General features: G+C 40.8%; 1 protein-coding gene across 1 annotated transcript in view; it reads right to left on the reverse strand.

Annotated features, from left to right (window-relative positions):
• Nucleotides 1-19,968, reverse strand: part of csmd2 (CUB and Sushi multiple domains 2) — a 689,393-nt gene that overhangs the window by 424,167 nt on the left and 245,258 nt on the right. Inside the window, exons 15-16 of the mRNA XM_072247323.1 lie at nt 18,820-19,035; nt 13,144-13,332 (exon numbers count right to left, since the gene is read on the reverse strand). Of these exons, the coding sequence (XP_072103424.1) occupies nt 13,144-13,332; nt 18,820-19,035 (405 nt within the window). The remainder of the gene's footprint in view (nt 1-13,143; nt 13,333-18,819; nt 19,036-19,968) is intronic.

A 19,968-nucleotide genomic window follows, 5' to 3' on the forward strand; every position in this document is an offset into this window, starting at 1 on the left:
GGGAATGGGACGTGGAATTAAAATGTGTGGCCACTGGGAGATCCTGCTTTCTCTGGCGGACAGAGCGTAGGTGTTCAGCAAAGTGGTCTCCCAGTCTGCGTCGGGTCTCGCCAATATATAAAAGGCCACATTGGGAGCACCGGATGCAGTATATCACCCCAGCCGACTCACAGGTGAAGTGTTGCCTCACCTGGAAGCACTGTGGTAAGGGAGGAAGTGTAAGGGCATGTGTAGCACTTGTTCCGCTTACACGAATAAGTGCCAGGAGGGAGATCAGTGGGGAGGGATGGGGGGGACGAATGGACAAGGGAGTTGCGTAGGGAGCGATCCCTGTGGAATGCGGGGGGGGGGGGAGGAAAAGATGTGCTTAGTGGTGGGATCCCATTGGAGGTGGCGGAAGTTACGGAGAATAATATGTTGGACCCGGAGGCTGGTGGGGTGGTAGGTGAGGACCAGGGGAATCCTATTCCTAGTGGGGTGGCAGGAGGATGGAGTGAGAGCAGATGTACGTGAAATGGGGGAGATGCGTTTAAGAACAGAGTTGATAGTGGAGGAAGGGAAGCCCCTTTCTTTAAAAAAGGAAGACATCTCCCTCGCCCTAGAGTTTAAGAGCAGAGTTGATAGTGGAGGAAGGGAAGCCCCTTTCTTTAAAAAAGGAAGACATCTCCCTCGTCCTAGAGTTTAAGAGCAGAGTTGATAGTGGAGGAAGTGAAGCCCCTTAAAAAAAGAAAGAAAGGGGCTTCCCTTCCTCCACTATCAACTCTGCTCTTAAACGCATCTCCCCCATTTCATGTACATCTGCTCTCACTCCATCCTCCTGCCACCCAACTAGGAATAGGATTCCCCTGGTCCTCACCTACCACCCCACCAGCCTCCGGGAATATTGGGAAATATTGGGAAATCATATACTCGACAAGTTACAGTAGTGGTTTGCCTTTGCCTTCTGCCGGGCGAGTTTAAAGAGATCACCACCTCTTGTAGTGGATGACCAGGACGTCTAAGTGCCTTGTCGTGCTCTTAGCGCTCTACAAACACCTGCTGTCCTGCCTTCTTGACCGTTGGACCATTAATCGGTCTCCTCCGCTCTATCTGCCAGGGCCAGACTTCACATGCTGGGACAGGCAGATCCCCTACCTCACCGAGGGTCAAAGACCCGTCGGCTACCCTCACCTGGTTTGGCCCGTCTGCTGAGACGGTTTACCAGGGGTGTGGCTGCTGCGCGTGCTACAGCTACTTGGAGCCACAGGTGAGAGCTTTAAATTTACATTCTAGGTCACAAATTACTTTAAAAGGCTCTCTGCCCCCCAACTGCCATTACCTACCTTAGCTCCCAGTGGCTTCATGTTTTATTGGGTCATTTTAAACATTTATTTTGGAAAGAGAATGAAAAATTCAAGGAGCATAATGATCATTTATCTATTTCATGATAAAGTGAACATTAACTACAAGCACGTATCCTAAGAAGCTTCAAAAGGAACATAGAACTGTTTAGATTGCTGAGATGAAGCAAGCCTTTGTGAACAATACAACTGATATGTTCAACAGGTTATTACTGGGATGATACCTGGTAAATTAAGAAGGACATTAGTCTTCAGTCAAGATGCAGTTGGTGATAATTTGACTAAGGTACTCAAAAATAATTAAATTCAATTGACCTCAAGTGACCGAATGTTAGGAGATGAATACAGCTCACAGAAAGCATTCACATACACGTTTAGCACTGGCAACTAAAGATGAATTCTTGCTCCATAGATTTGATTTATATACTTGTGTAATAGTCTCATTTTTATGACTTATTTGTTGTTAAGAAACAAAACACTAGTCGGTTTTGAAAACGACAAAAAAAGAACTGCTTAGAGCACTGAAGTATTGCTCTGATTTGGGCTAAAGAGCTGGGTAATGCATAATGGAATTGCTACAGGGACATTACTGATGTGAATGTCTAATGAGTTTATCAGTCTACTTTAATTGTAAATGTCCAAATAGGAATTTCAAATGGGAATCACGAAAACAAAAGCATGAAATACACCTATAAAAGGGGAGTATGATTTTGAAGAAAGACATTAATTTAAAATATATTAAGGCTTTTCAATTTATCGGAGATCTGTAATGCTAACAAACTTATTTCTTCTACTAAGTGTAAATAATTAAAACCACAGGGCGTCTGATTAATCAATTAGAAAATAACATTATTGAAATCCAGTAATATTTAATGTATGGTTCAGCCTAGGGTGATTCCAAACTACATGTTTGATAATTATCCACATTGACAGTTGACACAGAAAATCATATTGAAAAAAAATTAATCCGGTTTAAGGTTCTGCCTTGAAGGGGAGGCTAGATGAAAGTAGAGTAACACTTAGATTTTTGCAAGTTTCTGGATATGGGGCATACTGAATGGAATTAAAGATAATATATATTTGAATATCTTGGATGCTAATAAATTAGAGCAGATTGCATCTTATCATCTGTTTCTCTCTGTTATTGACATAATCATGACATTTCAGCCATTTCACTAGTAAAGATGATTAAAACAAATAACGTTGGAAAGAAGCTACCTCAAGTCTCTGACCTCAAAGACAAATATAAATTTCTATTCTTTGAAGGAACCTTCCAAATTTCACACTGGCAAATACCACAAGCTAAAGAAATAAGGGTGTGCAATATATTAAGGTTCTTTGCAGAGAAAGACATAAAAGTTTTCATTACACTTATAGTTTGGCATGGTCTAGATGGACTGAAGGGCATGTTTCTGTGCTGTAGTGTTCTATGACTCTATGTCTTACTTTCACAATTAGGTAGATGCTAATTTAAACAAAATTGTCATTAAAAAAAATAAATTGGAAATGGAAATTTGGAAATTTCCAAACAGCTGCAGTGATGTAGACTACAAATTACAACAGGAAATAGAAAAGTCAGAAGGGCAGTGTTATGATAATTGTGGGGGATTTTAACATGCGAGTGGATTGGGAAAATCATGTCAGCACTGGATCTCAAGAGAGAGAATTTGTAGAATGTCTGCAAGATAGCTTTTTAGAACAGCTTGTTGTTGAGCCCACTAGGGGATCGGCTATACTGGATTAGGTATTGTGTAATGAAGTGGAAGTGATTAGAGAGATTGAGGTGAAGGAACCCTTAGGAGACAGTGATCATAACATGATTGAGTTCACTGTGAAATTTGAAAAAGGGAAGCGAAATCCGATGTGTCGGTATTTCAGTGGAGTAAAGGAAATTATAGTGGCATGAGAGAGGAACTGGCCAAAGTTGACTGGAAAGGGACATTGGCGGGAAGGATAGCAGAGCAGCAATGGCTGGAGTTTATGCGTGAAGTCAGGAAGGTGCAAGACAGGTATATTCCAAAAAAGAAGAAATTTTCAAATGGAAAAAGGATACAACCGTGGCTGACAAGAGAAGTCAAAGCCAAATTTAAAGAAAAGGAGAGGGCATATAAGGAAGCAAAAATTAGTGAGAAGACAGAGGATTGGGAAGTTTTTAAAAGCTTACAAAAGGAAACTAAGAAGGTTATTAAGAGGGAAAAGATTAACTATGAAAGGAAGCTAGCAAATAATATCAAAGAGGATACTAAAAGCTTTCTCAAGTATATAAAGAGTAAAAGACAGGTGAGATTAGATATAGGACTGATAGAAAATGATGCTGGAGAAATTGTAATGGGAGATAAAGAGATGGCAGAGGAACTGAACGAGTATTTAGCATCAGTCTTCACTGAGGAAGACATCAGCAGTACACCGGACACTCAAGGGTGGCAGGGAAGAGAAGTGTGTGCAGTCACAATTACCACAGAGAAAGTACTCAGGAAACTGAATAGTCTAAAGGTAGATAAATCTCCCGGACCAGATGGAATGCACCCGGATGTTCTGAAGGAAGTAGCAGCGGAGATTGCGGAGGCATTAGCGATGATCTTTCAAAAGTCAATAGATTCTGGCATGGTTCCGGAGGACTGGAAGATTGCAAATGTCACTCCACTATTTAAGAAGGGGGCAAGAAGCAACAAGGAAATTATAAACTTGTTAGCTTGATATTGGTGGTTGGGAAGTTGTTGGAGTCGATTGTCAAGGATGAGGTTACGGACTACCTGGAGGCATATGACAAGATAGGCAGAACTCAGCATGGTTTCCTTAAAGGAAAATCTTACCTGACAAACCTATTACAATTTTTTGAGCAAATTACAAGTAGGCTAGACAAGGGAGATGCAGTGGATGTTGTATGTTTGGATTTTCAGGAGGCCTTTGACAAGATGCCACACGTGAGGCTACTTAACAAGATAAAAGCCCATGGAATTACGGGAAAGTTACATACGTGGATAGGGCGTTGCTGATTAGCAAGAGAGTGGGAATAAAGGGATCCTATTCTGGTTGGCTGCCAGTTACCGGTGGTGTTCCACAGGGGTCCGTGTTGGGGCCGCTTCTTTTTACGTTGTACATCAACGATTTGGATTATGGAATAGATTACTTTGTGGCTAAGTTTGCTGATGATACGAAGATAGGTGGAGGGGCCGGTAGTGCTGAGGAAACAGAGAGTCTGCAAAGAGACTTGGATAGATTGGAAGAATGGGCAAAGATGTGGCAAATGAAATACAATGTTGGAAAGTGTATGGTTATGCACTTTGACAGAAGAAATAAACTGGCAGACTATTATTTAAATGGGGAGAGAATTCAAAGTTCTGAGATGCAACGGGACTTGGAAGTCCTCGTGCAGGATACCCTTAAGGTCAACCTCCAGGTTGAGTCAGTGAAGAAGGTGAATGCAATGTTGGCATTCATTTCTAGAGGAATAGAGTATAGGAGCAGGGATGTGATGTTGAGGCTCTATAAGGCGCTGGTAAGACCTCACTTGGAGTACTGTGGGCAGTTTTGGTCTCCTTATTTAAGAAAGGATGTGCTGACATTGGAGAGGGTACAGAGAAGATTCACTAGAATAATTCCGGGAATGACAGGGTTAACATATCAGGAACATTTGTCCACTCTTGGACTGTCTTCCTTGGAGTTTAGAAGAATGAGGGGAGGACTTCATAGAAATGTTTTGAATGTTGAAAGGCATGGTCAGAGTGGATGTGGCAAAGTTGTTTCCCATGATGGGGGAGTCTAGTACAAGAGGGCATGACTTAAGGATTGAAGGGCGCCCATTCAGAACAAAGATGCAAAGAAATTTTTTTAGCCAGAGGATGGTGAATCTATGGAATTTGTTGCCACGGGCAGCAGTGGAGGCCAAGTCATTGGGTGTATTTAAGGCAGAGATTGATAGGTATCTGAGTAGCCAGGGCATCAAAGGTTATGGTGAGAAGGCGGAGCAGTGGGACTAGATGGGAGAATGGATCAGCTCATGATAAAATGGCCGAGCAGACTCGATGGGCTGAATGGCCGACTTCTGTTCCTTTGTCTTATGGTCTTATGGAAATAAAATGGAACATAGAACACTACAGCACACTAAAAGCCCTTCAAACCATAATATTGTGCCAGCCTTTTAACCTAAAATCAATGTAATGCTTTTCTCCCACATAGCCCTCCAGTTTGTTTCATCCATGTGCTAATCTCAGAGTCTCTTAAATTTCCTTAATGTACATACCTGCCTCTACTCCCACCCTTGACAGCACGTTCCATGCACACACCAGTCTCTGTGTTGAAAGCCCACCTTTGACATCACCCCCTTAACATTCCTCCAATCAGCTTAAAACTATGCTCCCTCATATTACCCATTTCCGCCCTGAAAAAAGGCACTGGCTGCCTTCTTCGTCTATGCCTCTTATCATCTTGTACACTTCTATCAAGTCTTCTGTCATCCTCCTTCATTCTAAAGAGAAAAGCCTTAGCTCGCTCAATCTATCATCGTGAGACATGCTGTATAAACTAGGCAGCATCCTGTAATTCACCTCTGCACCCTAAATAAAGCTTCCACCCCCTCCAAAAATGAGGCCACTAGAACTAGACACAATGTTCCAATTATGGTCTAACGAGAGTTTTACAGAGCTGCACTATTACCTTGTGGCTCTTGAACTCAGCCTCCTGACTAATAAAGGCCTATAAGCCATATGCCTTAACAACCCAATCAACTTATGCAGCAACATTGATGGATCTATGGACATAGACCACAAAATCCTTCTACTCCTCCACACTGCTAAGAATCTTGCCATTAACTCTTTACTCTGCCTTCAAGTTTGATCTTCTGTGTACAATGTCACATTTTTCCACATTGAACACCATCTGCTACTTCTCAGCCCCAGCCTGCATCCTGTCAATATCCCATTGTTACCTATGACAACCTTCTACACCATGTACAATGCCATCTATCTTCATGTCATCTGCAAACTTAGTAACCCACCTGTTAAGTTTTCTAATTCCAAAACATTACACTAATAGAAAGGAAATGACAGGAGCTGAAATGTGGGTCTAACTTTGTTTTTTTTTAACTATAAGCCAGGCGTGCACTTATCACATGATTGCAAGCTATATGTAAAAGATATGTATTTTTACACTCAAGTTGAAGTCACTCATGAGAATAATTTTCGAACAATTTCAAAAATCTGCCAACTAATCTGCTCCTCGGTGTTTTTGCTGCTGTGGGGAGGGTGTTTATAGATGAATCCAATACAGTGATTGTTCACTGCCTGTTTCTGACTTTCACCCATACTGGTTCAGTAGATGATCCCTCCATGAAATCCTCCCTTTCTGCAGCTGTGATACTGTTCCTGATTCATTAGTACACTCCAAACGCTTTCACTGTTGCTTTAGAAACATTTAAACCCCAGAACATCCAGCAGCCATTTCTACCCTTGTGACAGCCAAGTCTCTGTAATGATCACATTACAGTTCCATGTACTGATCTATGCTCTAGATTCATCACCATTGTTCCTAATACTTCTGACATTAAAGTAGACACATTGCAAGCTATTCAACTGAATGCATTTATGCCTTCTCCACTGCCTGTCCTTCCTCGCAGTCCCTCTATATATTGCATTTACCGATACACAAACCGTTCCATCTTCTGACCTATCACTCTGGTTCCCATCCCCTTGCCAAACTAATTTAAACCATCCCCAAGAGCTATAACAAACCTCCCAGTGAGGATATTGGTCCCCCCTGAATTCAGACTTAACCCATTCTTTTTGTTCAATATCATACCTTCCCCACAAGTGCTCCCAATGATCCACAAATCTGAAACCTTGCCTGCTCTACTGATTTTTTAGGCACACATTCATCTGCCATGTTATCCCATTCTTACCCTGACTGGTAGCTGCTGATTGGTAGGACTGTTGAATGCAATATACATCCACGTTCTGATCTACATTGAGAGATGTGTAACTGTGATTGTCAGTCAAACAGAATACAATTCTTTCTTCAAACAACTTTAGCAAGAAGAAATAGCTTTCAGAATTTAAAAGAAACTGCAACACCTTAATTGCTATCAGTCAAAATAGACCCATTCTCTTTGTAGGATATATCAATTGTAGCTTACAGACTAGCTTATATATGATTCACACAGATTACTGAGGCTGCTTACAAATGGATCAATTCAGTTAGAATTGAATTCATTTATTACTTTGAAAGTAGAATAACAAACAACCTTCAGTGCTATGAAGAAAGCTAGAGTAGGTTGGCATTTATGGAATTCGAAGCAAAATATTAGTCTTTAATTTTTCAGGACCTGATTTGCTGGAGCGCTGACCATGGTTCTGAATTAGACTGCGCATGAAGAGATTGCTCACTGAACCTGTGCACCAAGTAAAACAGGGAGATTCAAATGGTATTTGTCATTACATGACAAAGGATTCACATTTAAAACATAGTTGAGAGAAGTCAGTGCTGTCATGTGCTTTCAATTTTCCCCAGTATTTAGAGGTATTCAACAAGTATCAAAATTAAAATAATAATTTAAAAAAAATTAAGGAAAAAAAGCAACAAAATTAATTGAAACATAAAAGAATAAAATCATCAAAGACATGCAATAAAAATATATATATCTTAAATTTGCCTTCTGCTTCGCTTCTTAACTTTCAGATCGAGAATTCTTAAGAAAATCATTTGGATCTCAGCGCCAGATCCAGCTCAATCTGGTTAGGATCAGAGAGGCAATTCCCCCGTTGCAATGCTAGGGGATCCCATCAAGACTGAGCTCTACCAATGGGCTGCATCTGCCCCCCCTCCCCCCGTGAGAGCAGTAGCACCATCTATCACACAGTGGCCCCAACCTCTCAGTGAGCGTAAGTAAGTATATGAATTAAAACTAGATAGCTGAATAGTGTTAATTGCCCCTAGACCTGCTGGCCATCTCTAGTGTGATTAGTGTACTAGAGAAAACAGAGAATGCTGTAGTTGTAGTCTGGAAGAGCACTAATGCAAATGACAATTCCTTTCCTCCCACAGATGCTGTTCAGCCCAATCAGATCCTCCAGCAGAGTGATTTAATGATCAGCTTTGCCACATACTAGTCATGCTGAACTGGCAAGAATAGCAAACTGTTGATTTGCAGCATTCAGTGGAATCTGTACCAATGTCAATTTCATGCAGCAGGTGTGCACATTTCAAGTGAAGTTATACTTCCTCCTATTATCTGTGCACCATTGCAATAGTACTGACAGCTCATAAAATGCATTGCAATTACACATCACAAGTGCTCCAAATGGACCTCCCAGATCTTGAGTCTGTGCTACCTGGTCTGTCAGGAGCAGAGGCACAAGATAATCTGACCAGCTACAGGTTCCTTTCAAAGTCAGACAAACAAGACCTGGAAATGGATCACCTGCCTCTTCCATGGAACCCCCTTTGCAGCAGTACCATGAGAGTACTTTCGCCAACAGGCTGTAGAGTTTCAAGAAGGTGGCTCATCGTTTTCTCAATGACCAATAACCAAGTAAAGAACACTAATGATCCATCCCCATAGCCTACGAACTCATAATTAAAAATCAGCACATCTGCTGCTCAAAGGAAGGATCTTAATTTCCTACTCTTGTACTGTAAACCAGTCCAATTTAATATCTCAGATTCAGATTCAAATTTATATTTATTTATCATGTCTACAAGAAAACACACAGTGAAATGCATCATTTGTGCTAACATGCAACACACCCAAGGATGTGTTGGGGGCTGCCCACAATATGGATTATTTTGACCATGTTCCATTGTATTCCACTTCTGCAACGCAGTCATTATTAAGCAGAGGAAAGATTATTTGCTTTTACACTGTGTGTTGTGTTTGAATTGTGAATTATTGATGAAAGATAGATCTTTTAATGTTTCTACTGAAATGCAGAGTTTCATTTTGTTTGTTCTCCCACCAATAATATTTACTGAGAACTAATTTTCAAGGAACAGCAGTAAGTCCTCAGCCCAGCTCTTTTTAAATATTTTATTTTATTATCTTTTATTAACAATGATGAATTTAATTTAAATATCTTGTGTCTATCAATGTGAACTGAACATGACTGCACCGTCTCAATGACTTGTGGTCTGGTGTTTTATATTTGGTGATTTTTGCTCTTTTTTGCAATTTGCCCGATTTGTTCCTTTTTTTCTGTGTTCAAGATTTGATGTTTTTATTTGCATGTGTTTCATGGTTTTCTCTCTTTGTTTCATGGTTGTCTGTGGGTTAGACGAATCTCAGGCCTGTGTACTGCATACATACTTTGATAAGAAATGTACCTTGAACCTTTGAATCTTGAAGTAGCACCCTAATCTCATCCTTTAAGCGTATCCTTATTGTTGGTTTCTTCCAATATGAAGCTTCAAGCTTAGGTAACCAAAACTGATTTGTTAGATTAATGTAAATCATTTTATTCATTTGTTAGTGATCCTTCCCATAGCCTCATTAATATTCCTTTATCTCTCTGTCTTGACAGATCATATTGATCAATGCACCTAATTATCTTATTATTTATTTTTTATTTCCACTTGTCTTTGCTTATTGCTTCCCTTGGTGCTATTGCAATTACTTTCAATGGGAATAAACTTAACCCTCAAATTCTACTTCCAACATTATCCTTTTCCATTCATCTTGTTGAAAATCAACATGTCTTCTGGATAATCCAAACCAAAAACCTGAACCATCCTATCTATTCTGAACATCAAAACCATTAAAGCACCAGAGGAGACAATTTGATCTATTTAGTCTTGGTGTATCTTGGTAAAATAATCACATTCAGTTCTGATGAAAGGAATCAGACTGACATTTTGACTACTTACTTATTTCTAGGGATGTTGGCCGAACTGCTGAGTTCCTCCAGCATTCTGTGTCTGTTGATCTGCAGAATCTTTTGTGTTTACTGTTTTCCACTTCCTTTTTCTCCATAGCCTTGCAAATTATTCTTTCTCATTGGCTATTCAAATTCCTTTTGCTAACATTAGTTATTTCTATTACTACTTCAGGCAGTACATGACTGAACAGAACAATCTCGGAACAAGAATTTGCTTTCATCCCCTTTGCATTTCTTAATTAAAATTGGAAATTGGTGTCTCCTGGTCCTTGAACCATCAAGGTATCAAAGTATCCTGACAGCTGCTCACAATGCAACCTCTTTAAACCAGATGTAATCTCCCCCACACCTCTTAACTTTTGAACATTCCTTCCTCTAACATTTTTGCTAAATTTGCTCACACCCGCAAATATACTGGTAAACTTTTTTTTCACATTTCTGTCAGATCTGTGATAACAGATTATGTTAGAGCAAAGGTTCCCAAATTTTTATGCTATGGACCCCCCCCCCCCCCACCATTAACCGAGGGGTCCATGGACCTTGGGTTGGAACCCTTATGTTAGAGGTTTTACTCTTCCTTTATTTTGGTTGGACATCCTTTGCGAGCACTATCCAGCAATTTAAAAATACTTGTGAACCAATGACTTATTATGACGGAGATAAAATGGATCTCAACTGATCTGGGTCTTGCTTGCTGAATGATTGCAGCATTTCTTTTTATTGTTTTTTCAGCTCCTGAAATATTTTGATTACTGTTGCATATGTCTATTTATTTTGCCTTCTCTCATTTTTAATTCACCCTATATTTTTGCTTCAGTGTCCTCCAGTGAAAATTGACCATAATTCTTAACTCAGTCCTCAAAATCATCAATTGGGTCTTAACGAGTTTCTTTTATCCAAATTTAATTACTAACTTCAGAGAGTCAGCAGGATTGCTATTTATGGCAATAAACATTCATTACAACCTCACAGCTTCCATTTTGATGATTATTTTATTCTCACTATCATTCCAAATAAAAAAATACACAGAAAGTAGTTTCAAATCAGAATGTGCAAAGATGAAACTAATCCCAAATTATTTTAACTCTTTCCACAATCATTCTCCCTCATGTGTGAGAATCTCATCTTCGAGTGCAAGAAGGACGAGACTGTGCAGGAGAGGGTACAGAGAAGATTCACTAGAATGATTCTGGAAATGACAGGGTTAACATATCAGGAACATTTGTCCATTCTTGGACTGTATTCCTTGGAGTTTAGAAAAATGATGGGAGACCTCATAGAAACATTTCGAATGTTGAAAGGCATGGTCAGAGTGGATGTGGCAAAGTTGTTTCCCATGATGGAGGAGTCTAGTACGAGAGGGCATGACTTAAGGATTAAAGGGCACCCATTCAGAACAAAGATGCAAAGAAATTTTTTTCGCCAGAGGGTGGTGAATCTATGGAATTTGTTGCCATGGGCAGCAGTGGAGGCCAAGTCATTGGGTGTATTTAAGGCAGAGATTGATAGGTATCTGAGTAGCCAGGGCATCAAAGGTTATGGTGAGAAGGCGGGGGAGTGGGACTAAATGGGTTAGAATGGATCAGCTCATGTTAAAATGGCGGAGCAGATTCGATGGACCAAATGGCCGACTTCTGCTCCTTTGTCTTATGGTCTTATGGTCTTATGTTCATATTGTCTTACGCAATGCAATCCTAGCTTGAGACAGAGCAGATAAATGATCCTGGACACATGAACATGCTCTATTTCAGCACTGCTTATCTTTTTTTTAAATATATATTTCCATTGTAACTTACAGTAACATTTTTTTATGCATTGCATTGGACTGCTGCCAAAAAAACAAGTTTCATGATCATAATCCTAGTTCTGATTCTAACAATGGTAAGCACTGGCATCAAAAAATAAATCTGTTCACAAAATGTGAATGTCAGCACTAACACACGCATTTACTACTATGCCTAATTCCCCTTGAACTAAGGAGACATGTAAGGGTCAACCATACTAATCTGCTGTCAGTGATAGGTCAGACCAGATGAGAGGGGGAGATGTCCTTCCCTGAAGGGCAATAGTGAACTAAATGAATTTGTGCAACATGTTTTACGACTTGTTACCAAAACTCTTTTTTACCAACTCAACATTTGTTTAATTACTTGAATTTAAGTTCCCCAGCAGACATGGTTGATTCAATCTCATGTTCTTGAAGCAACATTCCACAATTCTAGCTGCTTAACTAGTCACTTAATTATCAGGCCACTGTGTTCATGACATGCCATTCAGATCATTTTCCACTTTTAGTCGCAATAATTTGATAACTACTATTCATTTGATGTATCTTCCTCAACTTTACCAGCTCCTCCCCAGCCAGAAATGTATGGCAAGCCCAGACAAATGTGAGGGAGTTAGGGGCGAAGGACTGTGTTCTAGTATTCTATGCTCATAGTGCAACAAGATATCACCATTAGGGTCAATTTCAGTAATCAGTTGTAGAATAAAGAGCCACATGTTATAATCAATTGCACAGACTATTAACTTAACTTATAACAAATTTTAACTTCCCTTTCTCTGAAAGGTAACTTGGCTATCATCCATTGGTTCAAGTCTTTGCATGGCTCATAACCTGTGTAGCACTAGGGTGGCACGGTAGTGTAGTAGTTAGCACAACACCCTACCGTACAGGCGACCCCGGTTCCATTCCCACCGCTGCCTGTAAGCAGCTTGTACGTTCTCCCCATACTCCTCCAGGTCTCCTCCCACAGTCCAAAGATGTACCGAATGGTAGGTTAATTGGTCATTGTAAACTGTCCCATGATTAGGCCCAGATTAAATTGGGGGATTACTGGGTGTCGTGGCTCAAAGAGCGAGAAGGGTCTATTCCATACTGTATATCACTAAAGAAAATAGTTTCAACCCAAGTGAAATGAAAGCACACGACCACCTACCAACACACCTTGGAAGAGGCGAACTCCACACACGCCGTCTACCTCCAAGGCAGGTAATCCGAGATACGCCTTCCAGTCTATATCCCGGGAAACAGGAGAAAGTAAGAGCATCTCCAACACCAAATCGAAGACCACTTCTGCTACTGAACGGTGGGATACCAGGATCATCGCAAGGCTCCAAATCATGTTCTAGATAAAACAGAACATAGTAACTGTGTTAAGGAAGAGCAAGAATGTTGGTCTTATAGCACATGAAAGACAGTGAGCAAAGTAAAACATTGGTTGGCATGATATCACAGCTGGCATAGATACTATTGCATAGCACCAGAGCAATCCCAACTCTGGGTACCATCTGTATGAAATTTACTGTTTCTCTCTGACCATATGTATTTTCCATGGGTGCTCCAACTTTCTTCATCAGAAGACCATAAGACATAGGAGCCTAATTAGGCCATTCAGCCCATTGAGTCTGCTTTGCCATTCCATCAATGCTGATTCCAGATCCCACTCAGCCCCATACACCTGCCTTCTCACCATAACCTTTGATGTCCTGACCAATCAGGAAACTATCAACTTTCGCTTTAAGTGTACTCACGGTCTTTGCCTCCGCAGCTGTCCGTGGCAGAGCATTCCACAGATTCACTAGCTAAAAAAATTCATCCCGTGGACATATGGGCTAGGCAGTAATTTTACTGCTGTAACTGTAAAGTGCGTAGAGCAGATTCTGGGAGCGAGTTGGTGAGAATTAGGAAGAATAAAAGTGGGATTTATGTCAGAGAGTGGGCGGCGGGGTGGAGATATATCTCTATCAAAGGATGTGTAAGACGTTCCTTCCCTCTGCTAGCCTGCAGGTCACCCTTGGGCAGGGTGTAAGCACCTGCTTAGCCCTGTGTAGGATGAACATGATCAGAATCAGAATCAGGTTTATTATCACCAGCATGTGATGTGAAATTTGTTAACTTAGCAGCAGCAGTTCAAAGCAATACATAATCTAGCAGAGAAAATAATAATAATAATAATAAATAACCAAGTAAATCAATTACGTATATTGAATAGATTAAAAAATGTGCAAAAACAGAAATACTGTAAATTTTAACAAGTGAGGTAGCGTCCAAGGGTTCAATCTCCAGTTAGGAATCGGATGGCAGAGGGGAAGGAGCCGTTCCTGAATCGCTGATTGTGTGCCTTCAGGCTTCTGTACCTCCTACCTGATGGTAACAGTGAGAAAAGAGGATGCCCTGGGTGCCGGAGGTACTTAGTAATGGACACTGTCTTTCTGAGACACCGCTCCTTAAAGGTGCCCTGGGTACTTTGTAGGCTAGTCCCCAAGATGAAGCTGACTAGATTTACAACCTTCTGCAGCTTCTTTCAGTCCTGTGCAGTAGCCTCCCCTGCCATACCAGACAGTGATGCAGCCTGTCAGAATGCTCTCCATGGTACAACTATAGAAGTTTTTGAGAGTATTAGTTGACATGCCAAATTTCTTCAAACTCCTAATAAAGTATAGCTGCTGTCTTGCCTTCTTTATAACTATATCGATATGTTGGGACCAAGATAGATCTTCAGAGATCTTGACTCCCAGGGACTTGAAGCTACTCACTCTCTCCACTTATGATTCCTCTATGAGGATTGGTATGTGTTCCTTCATCTTACCCTTCTGGCTTATATCACAAGTCCTGTTTATGCAACCACTGATCCCAGGCAGACAACCTCTGAAGAGTATGGATCATGGCTGGGGTCACCCATCTTGTAAAGAACATTGCCCAGAAGAAAGCAATGGCAGAGCACTTCTGACTCTATTGCTAATGGAAAATGCTCATTAATAAACTAGAAATGGGAACAATAAGGGGAGGTTTTACATGGGTAAGTGTTTTTCTTTAATTTTAACATCAAGTTATTCCAGGGAAGAAAGAAAAAACAAAGAGTTGTGCACAGTTTTGGTCTCCAAATTTGAGGAAGGACATTCTAGCTATTGAGGGAGTGCAGCGTAGGTTCACGAGGTTAATCCCCAGGATGGCGGGACTGTCATATGTTGAAAGGTTGGAGTGACTGGGGTTGTATACACTGGAATTTAGAAGGATGAGAGGGGATCTGATTGAAACATATAAGATTATTAAGGGATTGGACATGCTAGAGGCAGGAAACATGTTCCCGATGTTGGGGGAGTCCAGAACCAGAGGCCACAGCTGAAGAATAAGGGGTAGACAATTTAGAATGGAGTTGAGGAAAAACTTTTTCACACAGAGGGTTGTGGTTCTCTGGAATGCTCTGCCTCACAAGGCAGTGGAGGTCAATTCTCTGGATTCTTTCAGAAGAGAGTTAGATAGAGCTCTTAAAGATAGCGGAGTGAAGGGATACGGGGAGAAGGCAGGAAATGGGTACTGATTGTGGATGATCAGCCATGATCACAGTGAATGGTGGTGCTGGCTCGAAGGGCTGAATGGCCTACTCCTGCACCTATTGTCTATTGAAAGCTAACATTAACAGGAAATTCTCATCTTATCTTTCCACTTTTAGCATTTGCATTCAGGATCTTCAAAGAATACGGCATAAAATGAGTATCAGTTGAGCCTTTTGGCAAAGGGCTCACAAAATCAGCTTGAAAGAGTACCAAGAAAATTTACAAGGCTGTTTCCGGAACTGGAGGACTTAAGTTACAGGGAAAGGATGAGTAGTTCTGGACTTTTTTTTCCCTGATGCACAGGACAATGAGGGAAATTTGATAGGGGTATACAAAATTAAATGAGAGATATAAACAGGATAGATGTTAGATAATGTAAGCAAACTTTTTGCACTGAGGTTGGATCAGACTAGAACTAAAGGTCATATGTTAAAAGGTCAAAGGTAAAACATTTAAGGGGAACTGGGTGGGGGGACAGCTTCTTCACTCAGAGGGTAGTGCAGGTGTGAAACGAGCTGCCTGCTGAAGTGGAGGATGTGGGTTAGACTGCAATAAAGAAGAGAAGTTTGGGTAAATACATGGGTGAGAGAGGCGCAGAGGACTTTGGTTCAGGTGCGGATGATGGGACCAGGCAGATTAACCCTTCAGGAGCCTTTTTTTAAAAAAAAAGATCATTGCAGTCAAATCTGTGCCCAGCCACTGAACAAAGCTCTCTCTGTCTCTTCAAAAATGTTTTCAAAACTAACGTCAGAAGAACATTCAAACTTGCTCCAGAATGTGCTGTTACTCCTTCCCTATATCTCTGAACATCTAAAGCATTCAGTCTTAAGAGTAAAATTGCTAATCTGGACTAAGTTATGCAGCTCTGTTTTAGGGTTAGAGATCCATAGAGTACTACAACATAGATATTTTTTAAAAAAGCTTCCTGAACAATTCTTGAAAATAGATATTTCCAAAATTTGTTCACTTATAATTAAAATAATGCATGGAAATTTTGTCAGAAATGCAGAAAAGGTATGTAGAAATTATCACTTATATCATGTTCCTAATGACTGCTGCAATTTGAGAATCCCTAAAAATATCACAAAACTATAAAGTTATTTTTAAAAAACTATTGTATTCATTTTTTCATCTTGATCACTGTGTTCTTATGGGGACTGCAAGGTTCCTGTTGATAGATGTCTGCAGAGATTACAGATAGTGCCACCCTCCTACATCTCATATTTTTTATGACATTAAAAGGAAGCCATCTACTCATTGAGTCTATAGCAGCACACACAGCATTCTCAAATAGTTCCATGACCCCACTCATTTCTCCTGCAGTCTGTTTTTTGTTATATACCCATCAACCTCCCCATTTCTTTTGCAACCCATCTGCACCAAGGGCAATCTATAATGGGCAACTAACCAACCAACTAGCACATCTTTGGGAAGTGGGAGGAGAGTGCAGCATAAAAGGGATGTCCTCATGGTCTCAGGGACAATGAGCAAAATGCACACAGAGAGTATCCAAAGGCAGAACCAAATCCCAGTTACTGGAGCTGAGTCGCAACAACTCCAGCTACCGCACCACTGTGCTACTCATTTGCAGTGATGGAAAGTGAATCCTACTCCTAAAGAACTTTCTCCACAGCAGAAAGAGTACTACAGCCTTAAAAGCCTTCAGCAGAGGAGAAGTGAAACACAGAGAAGGGGTCATACACTTTTATCAAGAGTGGTGATCAAGCTTATAGACTGAGTGGCTCCTCCTGACACCATGCGTAATTGCACTTTCCAAGCATGATACAAATATTCTTCAATAAACAGCAGAGGTCTAACAATAATGTTGTCAATGTGCAAGAGGCGCCATGTATCTGATCTCTATCCGCATTGTATTCTGTGTTGTGTGTTTACAATGTTCATTATGGTAAATAGTCACATGAGTGGAGTTGTGTTAAACGTGAAGGGACTGTTACATATTCATGCTTATTTTGTTGCATTTTGTAACTTGGGACTAGTGCAGGTTGCATCTTTTGCTGACCGCTGAGATAATGCTTAATAATGCTTAATTCTATGCTTGCTAATTGTGATAAAGGATCGAATAAAGGATTTGACTTTTGGAACAGTCATTGGAGCTGTGCGTGCATCACGCAAGTGTAACAGTCCGTACAGTCGTAGGCAAGTGGCAATTGTTTTGTTTTGATTTTTGATTAGTTTTGCCGCTACACAGTGTATACAGCAATGAAAGCTCAGGAATTCAGATGCAGACAGGAACACAATGATATTCATTTGGAACACTATAATTTGCATGCTTCACTTGGATTTACAGGCATAGCTTGCTATTCTTTCAATTTCTGTCAGTAAGGCATTTCAAGGCCATTTAAGAAGAAGATTCTATCATTTGCACAAATGGAATTAGAAAATATGTTAGCTGTGTTGAGGTGAATCGTACCATGAAATACTCTGTTGAGTTTCCTAAGGGGCAGGACTTACACTATTTTTATACATTTTTCGTGTACCATTCATATATCAGAGGAATGATACCTACCATATTAATTTTATCCATAATTTACACATTCAAAATAAATGCAAACAGTTTCAATTTACAGGTATGAGAATTTGTAGTCCAACAAGTAGTGGGATTCAATAAGCAGGCACTACCTGAACTTCTGAAAAACTAGTTTGCCTGCTATGGAAACACCAATGCCCTTCAATGGGAAATCCTACAATGAGTAGTGCATACAGACCAGTCCATTACGTATAAAGCCCTCCCCACCTTTGAGCACATCTACTTGGAGGGCGGTCACAGGAAATCAGCATTCGTCATCAAGGACCGCCATCTTTCAGTCATTGTCTCTTCTTGATACTGCCATGAAAAGAAGGTACAGGAATGGCACCACCAGGTTCAGGAACAGGTATTCCCTCTCAACCATCAGGCTCTTGAACCAGAGTGGAAAACTTCACTCGGCCCATCACTGAACTGTTCCCACAACCGATGGACTCACTTTCAAGGACTCTTCTTTTCATGCCCTCAATACTTATTGCTTTTTTTCTTTTATATTTGCACAGTTTGTTGTCTTTTGCTCATTGGTTGTTTTTCTGTCCTGTTGGGTGCAGTCTTTCATTGATTCTATTGTGTTTCTTGTGTTTACTGTGCATGCCCATAAGGAAACAAGTCGCAGGGTTGTTAATGGTGATATGTATGTACTTTGATAATAAATTACTTTGAACTTTGAAATGGTTTGTCCCAGCAACCTTCAACATATTCACATGAAGGAAAGAGAAGTACATCATACCTATAAAGGTTATGTTGAACCCCTCGTACGACATGGAGAAATCTGAAATGAATCGAATCTGTGTCGTGTAATTCCCGAAGAGTCCAGCACTGACTGATGATGGCAGGTTAGATCCCGAGAGTCTTTTCAAAGGTTGGGCAAAACTTCCATTCTCAGTGATCAGCAAATAATCATGTGGACTCTCCAAGTGAAATGTATGGAAAGTGAACTGGATTCCTGGAAACATATTTCCCAATTAAAAACAAAGGTCATGTTAGGCATTTAATTCACATAAAATATTGAAGAAAACATGCAGTGGCAAACCCTGATAGAATGGCTCAGGTAGTCAAATATAAGATCATATTTGAAATTTAAAATGCTTACTTTCCACAAAATCCTATAAAAGTATGAATGAAAATGGCTAATAAATCTACACACAAGGGAGATCAGAAGTCATGTGACAAACAGTCAGCCATTTTAGAAACACACATCAAAGTTGCTAGTGAACGCAGCAGGCCAGGCAGCATCTCTAGGAAGAGGTACAGTCGACGTTTCAGGCCGAGACCTTTCGTCAGGACTAACTGAAGGAACAGTAAGAGATTTGAAAGTGGGAGGGGAAGGGGGAGATCCAAAATGATAGGAGAAGACAGGAGGGGGAGGGATGGAGCCAAGAGCTGGACAGTTGATTGGCAAAGGGGATATGAGAGGATCATGGGACAGGAGGCCCAGGGAGAAAGAAAAGGGGGAGGGGGGGAATCAGAGGATGGGCAAGGGGTATAGTCAGAGGGCCAGAGGGAGAAAAAGGAGAGCGAGAGAAAGAAAGTGTGTATAAAAATAAATAACGGATGGGGTACGAGAGGGAGGTGGGGCATCAGCAGAAGTTAGAGAAGTCAATGTTCATGCCATCAGGTTGGAGGCTACCCAGACGGAATATAAGGTGTTGTTCCTCCAACCTGAGTGTGGCTTCATCTTTACGGTAGAGGAGGCCCTGGATAGACATGTCAGAATGGGAATGGGATGTGGAATTAAAATGTGTGGCCACTGGGGCCACATATGCCCCACTCCCCCTCGTAGACTTCTCTAACTTCTGCTAATGCCCCACCTCCCCCCCGTACCCCATCTGTTATTTATTTTTATACACACTTTCTTTCCCTCACTCTCCTTTTTCTC

This window comes from Mobula birostris, chromosome 30 (assembly GCF_030028105.1).
Source record: "Mobula birostris isolate sMobBir1 chromosome 30, sMobBir1.hap1, whole genome shotgun sequence".
Classification (NCBI taxonomy): Eukaryota; Metazoa; Chordata; class Chondrichthyes; order Myliobatiformes; family Myliobatidae; genus Mobula; species Mobula birostris.